Source organism: Lithobates pipiens, unplaced genomic scaffold (assembly GCF_037356315.1).
Source record: "Lithobates pipiens isolate NorthernLeopardFrog02 unplaced genomic scaffold, aLitPip1_a1.2 Scaffold_22, whole genome shotgun sequence".
NCBI lineage: Eukaryota > Metazoa > Chordata > Amphibia > Anura > Ranidae > Lithobates > Lithobates pipiens.
Genome location: NW_027507784.1, coordinates 20,210,698 through 20,224,475, shown reverse-complemented (window position 1 = coordinate 20,224,475; position 13,778 = coordinate 20,210,698). Strand labels below are relative to the sequence as shown.

At 42.9% G+C, this 13,778-nt stretch overlaps 1 protein-coding gene across 1 annotated transcript in view; it reads right to left on the bottom strand.

Annotated features, from left to right (window-relative positions):
- LOC143923384 (uncharacterized) overlaps window positions 1–12,937 on the bottom strand; it is a 931,140-nt gene extending 918,203 nt beyond the window's left edge. The window contains exon 1 of the mRNA XM_077447006.1: window positions 12,569–12,937. Within this exon, the coding sequence (XP_077303132.1) occupies window positions 12,569–12,893 (325 nt within the window). The 5' untranslated portion in view covers window positions 12,894–12,937. The remainder of the gene's footprint in view (window positions 1–12,568) is intronic.
- Window positions 12,938–13,778: the final 841 nt, after the last annotated feature.

Here is a 13,778-nt window from a genome sequence, read left to right as displayed (position 1 = left end):
ACCCAAATTTGCAGGGTATTTACCGGGTGACAAGGGCCTCTTCCCGACAACGCTGGGCTGTGGATGTCGGGGTCTGCGGGTGAGGGGGTTATTAGAATCTGGAAGCCCCACGCCCCTCTATGTGAATGGGTATCCGGTACATCATACAGCTACCCATTCACCAAAAAAAGTGTCAAAAAGTACTACACACAAGAAACAGTTTTTGACAAATCCTTTAATAAATAATAAAAAATATTACAAAAATAGTGTCCCTCAATGTAAATCCATCGTCAATCACGACACCCCGCCAGACCCTAAAAATAAAAAATAAATAAAAATGCTCACGTGACGTCAGAAAGGGGCCGTGCCACAGGGTGACATAGCCGGATGGCCCCTTGCCTATAAAAAAAACTGTCAAAGCACAGAGCGGGCAGACGGCAGGAAGCCTCCCGGGAGCCAGGGCGTTTTTTTACTCCTTTTATTTTTCGGGTCCGGTGGGTGTCATGATTGATGATGGATTTATATCGAGGGACATCTTTTTTTTTTTTTTTTACTTTTTAATAAAGGACTTGTCAAAAACAGTTTCTTATGGTTATTACTTTTTTACACTTTTTTGGTGAATAGGTAGGGGTACAGTGTTCCCCTACCCATGGTGGGGGGTGGGATCCAGAGGCCCCCTTGTTAAAGGGAGATTCCAGATAAGCCCCCCACCCGCAGACCTCGACAATCGCAGCCCAGGGTTGTCAGGAAGAGGCCCTTGTCCCCATCAACGTGGGGACAAGGTGCTTTGAGGTGGGAGGGCAGAGCCCCATCTGCCCCAAAGCACCCAACCCATGTTGAGGGCATGTGGCCTGATATGGTTCAGGAGGTTCGCTCATCCGCTCTCCTTTCCTGTCTTGCCAGGCTGCATGCTCAGATAAAGGTCTGATATGGATTTTGGAAGGGACCGCATGCTTTTTTTTTTTCGTTATTTTTTTAATAGCCGGGTGCCATCAATTGTCGTTTTACTTTTTTTTTCTTTAGAAATGTAATTTTTGCTGCAGCATGTTTTATGCATGCTACAGATGTGCCACTTCACAGGCACATTAAGGGGGGCCCCCAGGCACTATATGTAAATACATTTTTCATTTTTATTGTTGCACACCCATACTTAGTACTTTTGTGATTGAGAGGCTGATATAATCTGAGCCTCCTCAGGCTCGCAATCACTAAAGGGAGATTCCTCTGCTTGGCTATCAATAGCCTGACCAGCCATTATCACTTCTACTTTGTCAACCCAGTCTTTCTCCAATATAGGAGGAATAGGAGAAAGGGACCTGTCACACTTCCTACCACTTTGTGTGACAGAAGCGATTATTCCAGCAATCTTGCCCTCTAAACCAGCCAAAGCTGATGCCAGATCCTCTTTAGTAATAAACTCTGAGATAGAAGCATTGGTAGTAGGTACAACGCCGGATAGATGCAGCAGCTCAGATTGCCCAGTGTCATTTGGTTTTTCAGGTAAGGCTATTGCTGCAGAGTTCTGTTTAGCCTCTACAGGGGCCACTGATGGAACACATGCACCCTTTGCTGAAGCGCTCCCCCTAGGTCGCTTCCTAGAAGACATGGCTTGCTGAAGCAGTGGTAACTGGCTTTCTGACACAAATACACAAGTTCTTCAGTACCCCAATTCCCCCTTGGAAGAATCTTATACAATGAACTGTTATTCCAGCTACTGCAACATAATTTAGGCTGTGTCTGTCATAACCAATAGGAGTAATGTATCACCCAGGACAGACTGCTCTGTGTCCCTTCCGCTGGCCAGCAACTAACTGTGCTTTTAGTCTTCAAAAAAGCTTCCCTCAGCCGTGCTCGCCCCTGTGGAGGAGAACACACTGAACAGCACACCTATGCCCTCTAGTGGGCAAAAAACTTTTTTTTTTTTTCAAAAGCTTCCCCTGGCTTATGCAGCTCTGGGAAGAGAAACACAGAGCAGCAAACCCATGCGCTCTAGTGGACAAAGCAAGTATAGCAAGGAAAACATTTTTTTTTTTTAAAACATGTCAGGCTAGATACAATTGATGCAGGGGATTAAATAATAATTGGACCCTGATTTTTCACAGGGCCACTTACCACTACCGCTGCAGGACAATAGCCTAAGCCAGAAGTCCAGCCTTCACCCATCTCTGCGGGTTCTGTCACATGGATCTTCAAGGAGTGGGTACCCTTTTAGCATGAGGGTCCACTCACTTGGTCCTGTACAGCACCCTGCAGGAATACCTTAGCGCTGTGGTGTCCAGGATTCCACTACGCAGGGTCCAGCACCTGAAGGTTGCATTACAGGCAAAACCTCATTGTTGATCTTTTAATCTTCTTTACAAGGTTCGGGTACCATTTATCTTAGCATAGTAGCTTTTTGAAATGGATCCAATCTAGAAAAGCTGTCCCCTGATTTTTAAGAATCATGGAAAGCATGTAAACTCACAAAGAGCTCAACAAATGACCATCCACCATTTTAGACACTGGCAAAAAAAACTGAAATACTTCCTGTATGTGAGGGATTATATAGGGGAACACTTCCTGTTTTTGGATACTCTACTAGTGTCCATTGTGCGTAACCCAGGTAGTAATGTATATGACTGCTCTGTGTCCCATGATGTACAAGAACGAAATGTGGATTTCAATACACCGGGTGAATCCTCCACCGGTTCTATTAGCAACTCACCTTCATATGTGGACCTATATACCCATAAGTTTAAAGTGCTTTTGCCCTTTAAGTTGGGACCAACATAGGTAATGACTGTCTTCCCTTATGGGATTCACCTTAAGGCTCCATGCACACTAGTGTTTCTTTTACCAACTTAAAGACTGGAAGGTTTCACCCACTTCCTGCCCAGGTAAATTTTTGCAATACGGCACTACATTATTTTAACTGACAATTACGTGGCCGTGCAATGTTGTACCCAAACAAAATGTTGCTTTCATTTGGTGGTATTTGATCACCTCTGCGGTTTTTATTTTTTGCGCTATAAACAAAAAAGACTGACAATTTTGAAAAAAAAACAATATTTTTTACTTTTTGTTATAAAACACATCCAATAAAAAATATAATTTCTTCATCAGTTTAGGCCAATATGTATTCTGCTACATATTTTTGGTAAAAAAATTTCCAATAAGAGTATATTGATTGGTTTGCACAAAAGTTAGAGTCTACAAATGTGGGATATTTGTATGGAATTTTGTATTTTTTTTTTTACTAGTAATGGCAGCGATCAGTGAGTTTTAGCGGGACTGAAACATTGTGGTGAACAGATCGGCACCAATGACATTATTACAGTGATCAGTGCATAAAAATATGCCTGTTATTGTACTAATGACACTGGCTGGGAAAGGGTTAACATCAGAGGTAGGGATGGGCTATCTGTTCGACTTGAACATTGGCTGTTCGCCAGTTCGCTGAACAGTGAACAATTTGGGGTATTCGCAGCAAATTTGAAAAGGCTCGGAACACCCTTTAAAAGTCTATGGGAGAAATCTAAAGTACTAATTTAGTAAGTTTAATATGCAAGTTATTGTCATAAAGTTTTTGGGGACCTGGGTCCTGCCCCAGGGGACATGTATCAATGCAGAAAAAAAGTTTTAAAACGTTCGTTTTTTCGGGAGCAGTGATTTTAATAATGCTTAAAGTGAAACAATAAAAGTGTAATATTCCTTTAAATTTCGTACCTGGGGGGTGTCTATAGTATGCCTGTAAAGTGGCGCATGTTTCCCGTGTTTTTAACAGTCCGAGAGCAAAATGACATTTCTAAAGGAAAAAAAAATAATTTAAAAGTACTAGCACTAGTGCCAGCTATTAATGAATTGTCGGTCTTGACACATAAAAGTCATTGAAAAAAATAAAAATAAATGCGTGGGGGTCCCCCAAAATTCCATTACGAGGCCCTTCAGGTCTGGTATGGATATTAACCAGTTGCCGACCGCCGCACGACGATGTACGTCGACAGCATGGCACGGGCAGGCAGAAGGGCGTACATGTACGTCCCTTCCTTCCCGCGGGTCGGGGGCCCGATCGGGCCCCCGCCCGGTGCCTGCGGCGGTCGGTTTTCGTGCGGGAGCGATCCCGGACGAGGGGACGGCCATTCATTCATGGCCACCCCCTCGCGATCGCTCCCGACGAATGAAAATCCTTCGTGACATCACTTCCTCTCCTGTGAGGAGAGGAAGTGATGTATTCTCTCCTCCGTGTCGGTATTTTTCGTTCCGACACGGAGGAGAACGGATCGGTGAGTTGCACCAACACTCTACACACACAGTAGAACATGCCAGGCACACTCACACCCCCCCGATCACCCCCCCCAATTACCCCTGCCCCCCAGTCACAGTGACACCAATGTCATTTTTTTTTTTTTGCATTGGTGTCATTTGTGACTGTAATAACTGTTAGGGCAGTTAGGGTTAGCCCCCTTTAGTTCTAATGTACCCCCCTAACCCCCCCAATAAAGGTTTAACCCCGTGATCACCCCCCGTCGCCAGTGTCACTAAGGCTGGGTTCGCATTGCAGCGGTTTATGAGAACGAATGTGATTCGCACCGCACTGCAGTGCAAATCACATCCGATCTCTGTGCGATTCGAGTTCAGCCATTCGCCGCACCCGCCGCACCCGCCACACCCGCCGCACCCGCCGCAAATTCGCACGGGACCCTTTTTTTGGCCCGCAGCAGAATCGGATCGCATGGGTGTTCACACCATGCGATCCGAGTTTGCAGATCGCACTGCGATATGCAAACTGATCTGGGGGTGTCATTTCACTGACACTCCCAGCAGTTCGCATAGGGCAGTGTGAACTGCCGCCGGGAGGCATGCGATGCGGGAACCCGCCGCGCATTCGTGGCGTTCCCGCATCGCTCCAGTGTGAACCCAGCCTAATAAGCGATCATTTTTCTGATCGCCGTATTAGTGTCACAGGTGACGCTAGTTAGGCAGGTAGGTATTTAGGTTCACCGCAGCTTTTTATAGCGCCAGGGACCCCCATATACTACCGCATAAAGCCCCCTGATTGCCCCCTAGTTAACCCTTTCACCAGTGATCACCATATAACTGTTACAGGTGACGCTGGTTGGTTAGTTATTTTTTTATAGTTTCAGGGCACCCGCCATTTATTACCTAATAAAGATTTAACCCCCTGATCACCCGGCGGGTGTCATTTGTGACTAATAACTGTTAGGGCAGTTAGGGTTAGCCCCCTTTAGTTCTAAGGTACCCCCCCAATAAAGGTTTAACCCCGTGATCACCCCCCGTCGCCAGTGTCACTAAGGCTGGGTTCACATTGCAGCGGTTTATGAGAACGGATGTGATTTGCACCGCACTGCAGTGCAAATCACATCCGATCTCTGTGCGATTCGAGTTCAGCTATACAGATAGTATGGCTGAATTCGTGTCGCACCCGCCGCACCCGCCGCAAACTCGCACGGGACCCTTTTTTTGGTCCACAGCAGAATCGGATCGCATGGGTGTTCACACCATGTGATCCAAGTTTGCAGATCGCACTGCGATATGCGAACTGATCTGGGGGTGTCATTAACATTTCACTGACACTCCCAGCAGTTCGCATAGGGCAGTGTGAACTGCCGCCGGGAGGCATGCGATGCGGGAACCCGCCGCGCATTCGTGGCGTTCCCGCATCGCTCCAGTGTGAACCCAGCCTAATAAGCGATCGTTTTTCTGATCGCTGTATTAGTGTCACAGGTGACGCTAGTTAGGCAGTTAGGTATTTAGGTTCGCCGCAGCTTTTTATAGCGCCAGGGACCCCCATATACTACCGTATAAAGCCCCCTGATTGCCCCCTAGTTAACCCTTTCACCAGTGATCACCATATAACTGTTACAGGTGACGCTGGTTGGTTAGTTATTTTTTTATAGTTTCAGGGCACCCGCCATTTATTACCTAGTCTCACTAGTGTACCCCTAAATTTAGGGGTGTCTACTTTCCAAAATGGGGTCATTTGGGGGGGGTTTGTGCCATCTTGGCATTTTATGGCCTTCAAAACTGTAACGCCCTTAGAAAGCCTGAAGGCGGTGCTTGGTTTTCGGGGCCCCGTACGCGGCTAGGCTCCCAAAAAGTCCCACATATGTGGTATCCCCGTACTCAGGAGAAGCAGCAGAATTTATTTTGGGGTGTCATTTCACATATGCCCATGGCATGCGTGAGCAATATATCATTTAGTGACAACTTTGTGAAAAAAAAAAAAAAAAAAAAAAAGTTTGTAATTTTCCCGCAACTTGTGGCAAAATATAAAATATTCCATGAACTCAACATGCCTCTCAGCAAATAGCTTGGGGTGTCTACTTTCTAAAATGGGGTCATTTGTGGGGGTTTTGTGCCATCTTGGCATTTTATGGCCTTCAAAACTGTAATAGGTAGTGAGGAGTGAAGTCAAATATTTACGCCCTTAGAAAGCCTGAAGGCGGTGCTTGGTTTTCGGGGCCCCGTACGCGGCTAGACTCCCAAAAAGTCCCACATATGTGGTATCCCCGTACTCAGGAGAAGCAGCAGAATTTATTTTGGGGTGTTATTTCACATATGCCCATGGCATGCATGAGCAATATATCATTTAGTGACAACTTTGTGAAAAAAAAAAAAAAAAAAAAAAAGTTTGTAATTTTCCCGCAACTTGTGGCAAAATATAAAATATTCCATGAACTCAACATGCCTCTCAGCAAATAGCTTGGGGTGTCTACTTTCTAAAATGGGGTCATTTGTGGGGGTTTTGTGCCATCTTGGCATTTTATGGCCTTCAAAACTGTAATAGGTAGTGAGAAGTGAACTCAAAAATTTACGCCCTTAGAAAGCCTGAAGGCGGTGCTTGGTTTTCGGGGCCCCGTACGCGGCTAGGCTCCCAAAAAGTCCCACATATGTGGTATCCCCGTACTCAGGAGAAGCAGCAGAATTTATTTTGGGGTGTCATTTCACATATGCCCATAGCATGTGTGAGCAATATATCATTTAGTGACAACTTTGTGTAAAAAAAAAAAAAAATTTTTTTTTTGTCATTATTCAATCGCTTGAGGCAAAAAAATAAAATATTCAATGGGCTCAACATGCCTCTTATCAATTTCCTTAGGGGGTCTACTTTCCAAAATGGGGTCATTTGGGGGGGTTTTGTACTGCCCTGTTATTTTAGCACCTCAAGAACTGAGATAGGCAGTCGTAAACTAAAAGCTGCATAAATTCCAGAAAACGTACCTTAGTTTGTAGATGTGACAACTTTTGCGCAAACCAATAAATATACAATTATTGACTTTTTTTTTACCAAAGACATGTGGCTGAATACATTTTGGCCTAAATGTATGACTAAAATTGAGTTTATTGGATTTTTCTAATAACAAAAAGTAGAAAATATCATTTTTTTTCAAAATTTGCGGTCTTTTTACGTTTATATCGCAAAAAATAAAAATCGCAGAGGCAATCAAATACCATCAAAAGAAAGCTCTATTTGTGGGAAGAAAAGGACGCAAATTTTGTTTCGGTACAACATTGCATGACCGCGCAATTACCAGTTAAAGCAGCGCAGTGCCAAAGTGTAAAAAGACCTCTGGTCATTTACCAGCAAAATGGTCCGGTCTTAAAGTGGTTAAGGGGAACTCCAGCGCCATTTTTTATTTTTCTTTGGTGCGGGGTTCCCTCAAAAATCCACACCAGACCCTTATCCAAGCAAGCAACCTGGCAGGTCGCAGGAAAAGAGGGGGGACGAGGGAGCGCCCCCCCCTGAACCGTACCAGGCCTCATCCCCACAACCCTTACCCGATGGTTGTGGGGGTCTGCGGGCGGGGGGCTTATCGGAATCTGGAGGCCCCTTCAACAAATGGGACACCCAGATCCCAGCCCCCCCATGTGAATTGGTAAGGGGTACATTGTACCCGTACCATTTCACAAAAAACACACGAGAGACGGCTGGGGACAAGTCCTTTTATTAAAAATAAAAAAGAGATTCCAGCGATGTAATCCACCAAATCCATGCTCCTACTCCAGCGATGTAATCCAATTCTCGATCTCCATCGATGGAGTCGCTGGAGATCATCCATTGCTGGAGATCATCCATTGCTGGAGATCGAGAATTGGATTACATCGCTGGAGTAGGAGCATGGATTTATTGGATTACATCTCTGGAATCCCTTTTTTATTTTTTTTTATTTTTAATAAAGGACTTGTCCTAAGCCGTCTCTTGTGTGTTTTTTTTTTACATTTTGACACTTTCTTTTTGTGAAATGGTATGGGTACAATGTATCCCTTACCAATTCACATGGGAGGCCGGGATCTGGGTGTCCCCTTTGTTAAAGAGGCTTCCAGATTCCGATAAGAATCCCCGTCCGCAGACCCCCACAACCACCAGGCAAGGGTTGTGGGGATGAGGCCCTTGTCCCCATCAACATGGGAATTCCTCCCCATGTTGAGGGCATGTGGCCTGGTACGGTTCAGGGGGGCGCTCTCTCATCCCCCTCTTTTCCTGCGGCCTGCCAGGTTGCATGCTCGCATAAGGGTCTGGTGTGGATTTTTGGGGAACCCCACACCATTTTTTTTATTTTGGCCCAGAGTTCCCCTTAATATCCATACCAGACCCGAAGGGCCTGGTAATGGAATTTTGGGGGGCCCCCACGCATTATTATTTTTTTTCAATGACTTTCAATCACTTTTATGTATATTGTTGGGACCGACAATTCATTAATAGCGGGCACTAGTGCTAGTACTTTTAAATTACTTTTTTTTTCCTTTAGAAATGTCATTTTGTTCTAAACATGGGAAAAATGTGCCACTTTACAGGCATACTATAGACATCCAAAAAAAATGATCAAAAACAGCGCATCAAAGGGGAAGGGGGGGAAAATTGCGGAGACCAAGGGTAAAAAAAACAATTATTTAAAAGATATATTTTAGATATGTTATTAAACCTTTCCTATAGGATAGTTGGAATAAATATATTAACTACTCTTCGTTCATAAAAATAGTATTATGAAAGAAAAATAAAAAATAATAATAAAAAAAAAAAAATTTAAAATAAAAAATCTAAAAAATGAAAAATTAAAAATGAAAATGATACAATAAAGAAATAAAAATAAAAATATAAAAATATAAAAATATAAAAATAAAAAATAATAAATAAATAAAAAAATATATAAAAAAAATTTTTTTTTTATAAAAAAATGAAAATTTCTTATAAAAAATGTAGGGTAGCGGTCGTGAACGATGAGTAGCGATTATATCTGAGTAACCTATATCAAGAGGTTATACTGAGGATGTCAATGTCTTCATTGAGGCCATCAGGCGAGAGAGACCCCATAAGATATATCCAGAAGGTCTCCCTGCGACAAAGGTGGGAGAATCTTTCGTTGGCCGTTAGGGTACCCTTGGGGATAGCCTCAATTGCAAGGACCTCCATTTCTTTAAGGTTTTTATCATGACAATGGCGAAAATGGCGCGGCACGCTGTGTTGAATACAGCCCTCTTTAATCAGGCGGCGATGTTCGCCCACCCTGACACATAGGGCCCGCATAGTGCGGCCTACATAAAGGAGGCCACAGGGACAACGTAAAACATATATTACGTATTCAGTAGAACACGTGATGAATTGTTTAATCTCAAAGGTTTTTCCTTTGGGTGTAGTGATGGTGGATTGGCCGTTAGTGATGGACTGACAAGCATAACAACCTCTTTTACGACATTTAAAAATCCCACATCTATTATCAAAGTACATCCTAATATCAGGGAATATATTATTATCCTTTCTATTGGATTTTGTAAGTTTATTGGGAGCAATAATATTTTTGATTGTACGAGAGCGTATAAAAGTGATTTGAGGTCTGACCGGAAGGAGTGGTGCTAAGATCGGATCCAGCTTTAGGATATCGTAATGTTTAAGAATTATTTTAGACATATATTTATATTGTGTGTTAAAGGTAGAAATAAACCTAATTGTGGTATAGTCATTAGTAAAAAAAATTTTGGAAAGTTTTTTCGTAGGTGAATGCTTGGTTGCGTGTTCCATAAAGGCCTGTGTAACTAAATCATCTGGGTATTCTTTTTCTAAGAATTTTTTTGCCATCTGCTGGCCTTGTTGTGTATAATCTTCAGTTGAGGTACAGTTTCTGCATAACCTTTGGAACTGACCGCTAGGAATATTTTTCTTCCAAGCAGGGTGATGGCAACTCTTATAATGAAGGTAAGAGTTGCCTGCCGTGGGTTTAATATGGTTGCTAGTGGTGACACTACGCTCATTATGAGAAAGTACAAGGTCCAAAAAGACCAGATGGTTTTGGTCAATGACCGATGTGAAAGATAGACCCATAGAATTGTTGTCACAATAAGTGACGAAGGAGGAAAAAGTCTCAACTCCGCCACTCCATATGAGCAAAATGTTATCTATATAACGACCATAAAATACGATAAACTCGGCAAAAGGATTGTTTCTCCAGATTTTTTGTTCCTCCCAAAAGCCCATGGTGAGGTTCGCGTATACCGGGGCAAAACTAGCTCCCATGGCTGTACCTTGGTGCTGGAGGAAAAATTGGTCTAAAAAGGTGAAGTAGTTATGTTTCAAGCAGAACTCTATGCTCAATAATAAAAATTCAGACTGTTTGGAGTTCATGCTTTCATCAATGCTCAAAAAGTGTTGTATTGCATTCAATCCCACTTCGTGTTGTATAGAAGTATAAAGCGAGTTGACGTCTAAAGAGGCCCACATATATTCGTCAGACCATCTGTAGTTTTCCATAACCTCAATCACCTGACTGGAGTCCTTAATATAGGAAGGAAGTTGCACCACCAATGGCTGTAAGATGTGATCTATATAGGCCGAAAGGCCGCTAGTGAAACTATTAGTACTGGCCACTATTGGTCTACCCGGAGGGTTAGTAAGGGACTTGTGAACCTTGGGAAGATGATAAAAGTAATTACTTTTATCATCTTCCCAGAGACCATTCATTTGTGCGCCAACTTTACATTGTTTTGTTATACTATAGACATCCCCCAGGTGTGAAATTTTAAGGAATATTTCACTTGAATTGTTTCACTTTAAGCATTATTATAATCACGGCTCCCGAAAAATGCCAATTTTTAAAACTTTTTTTTTGCATTGATACATGTCCCCTGGGGCAGGACCCAGGTCCCCAAACACTTTTTATGACAATACCATGCATATTAACCTTTAAAATTAGCACTTTTGATTTTTCATGTTCATGTCCCATAGACTTTAACGGTGTTTGCGTGTTCCAACAAATGTTTTGCCTGTTCGCATGTTCTGTATGCAAACCGATCAAGGGGTTAAGTGGGTTTCCTGGGAGTGTTTTCTAACTGTGTGGGGGATGGACTGACTGAGACAACACAGAGATCCACGTTCCTGCTTGGCAAGAATACAAGATCTCTGTGTCCTCCCCTGTCAGAGAGGCGATCTGCCTTGTTTACATAGGCAGATCCCTATTCTGAATGATTGCGGGTGGCCAGCGGACATTGCGTCCACCGGACCCGCTGATTAGCTCCCCCTCTGGCCAATCGACACGTGTGCCCACGCGGGCTAGTGCACGAAATGATGTACAGGTATGTAGATTCACGCAGAGGTGTCACTGCCACAGCACTACTGCGGCGGGTGATTGGCTAGTAGTTAATTGAAATTATGGATAAAAAACGGTGGTAAGAGCTTTTGTAATAGTAGCATTTTAGGATTGTTTAAGGCCGGGCTCACACTTATGTGAATTTGATGCAGGTTTCCCCACATCCAATTTGCGTGTCAGGAGATTGTGCTTGGCTCTCTATGGGGCCGGTTCACACATCTCTACATTGGATCCAGTGCAAATTTACACAGGAGTCCTGTGCATCTTCTGGTCTGTTTCAGGTCTGAATTCCGCCAAAAATTTGGGCTGAAATTGGACTTGCAACAGTTAATTGAGACGCACCGGACTCTTGCTGTGAGCCGCTGCGTGCTCAAGTATGAACCCAGCCTAAGAGCATTTAAGAGTGTTAGCGTTTTATTAGCATTTTTGCAGTTACTTAAATAAAAAAAAAAGGAAATAAAAAAAATCAAATACCGCTTTTGGTAGCGTTTAGCAGCGCTCAGTAGCATTTAGGAGCATTTTAGCTGGTAAAACGCTCAAAAAACTCTACAAAAACTTTTTTTTTTTTTCCTGCTCCTAGACGCTGAAGCTTAAAAAACCCTAATAGCCTAAAGTAGTGTGCATGGACACATAGGATAATATTAATTATCTTATAGGAGCAGGAAAAAACACGTGTGCATGGAGTCTAAATGGTAGCCACGATAGCCAGCAGCACTCTTCCTGGGTCCGTTCCTTCCAGTGTGGGATGCAAAGTACCAGAGAAGCTACAATATTTGTTTTGCACACAGTTTTTGTTCATATATTTTGTATATACAACCTATTAGGTTATTATTGGGGTATTTATCACAGGTGTATGTCACTATTGATTTATTTAATAAACACCAGTTATTCCACTTTTTTTTCTTCCTTTTTTAGTATACAAATTGAACTGACCACAATAATCTGAAACTTGTTGTCAAAGATTAAAGTACATGTATTGCAAAGAATAGAATTAAATCTCCTGAACTTACCAAGCTGAGCGTATATCTCTCCGGTCTCATCCTTATTCATTTTGGCGCATCCCCGGTTATCGACCAGCGTGATGGTTTTGGTGAGTTCATATGAACTTCTTTTCATTGTCTTTCCCCCTTGACTGTTCCCAGCTGAAGCAGTAGTGGCGTAGTTCTTGTATGGACCGTCATCTATAACGTACTTACAGGAGTTGATGAAGGAGGATTTTCCATGACCCGCAAAACCAAATAGTTGCAGGAGGACCCGGTTGTAGCCCTGATTACCAAGTTTACATTTATCAAGACTAAAATTCTGGATATAGTTTCTCATATCATCACTATCCATAGCTGATCTACAGGGATCTCCTCCGTCTTATCTTTATACTCTCAAACACACCAACTGCCCAAGAAGAGGGAAGTTCTGCTTATATAATGCAGAAAATGAAAGTAAAAGGACTGATGATATCTAATTATTAACATTGCTTGCTATGCTTGTTGGCACACTTACCTCCCAACTTTTGAACTTGAGAGTGAAGGACAGTTCAGGGAGGCAGCAACCCACAGTACGCTACGCGTGCCAAGGCAAAAAGTGTGCGTGGCCAAGTTTTTAACAGTGAGAGTGGCTTAAGGGGCATCGGTAAACAAAACCCAGGCTTTCTTGATAAAATATGCTTTAACGCATATAAACTCCAGTATAATCACAAAAAATAGGATTTTTAAAACAGATTACCTGTAAAATGCTTTTCTTTGAAGTACATCACAGGACACTGAGCCATAGTAGTTACTATGTGGGTTATAGGCCACCTTCAGGTGATGGACACTGGCATGCCCTAAGATAAGAAGGGCACCTCTTATATAACCCATCCCACTGGTGGGAGTACCTCAGTTTTGTAGCAAAGCAGTACACGTGTATACCAAAGAAGGGAGGGACATCTGTGTCCTGTGATGTACTTCAAAGAAAAGCATTTTACAGGTAAGATGTTTTAAAAATCCTATTTTATTATCGTACATCATGGGACACAGCCATAGTAGTTACTATGTGGGATGTCCCATAGCAATGCCAACTGAAGGGAGGGAGACACAACAAAAGTAGGGCAATAAGAGACTAGAGGACTTATACTGCAGCCTGCAGTACACTGCCACCCAAAGGCGATATCCTCATGACCCTTAACACCGTTTTGATAGAATCTGGTAAATGTATAGACTGAAGACCAAGTTGCGGCCTTACAGA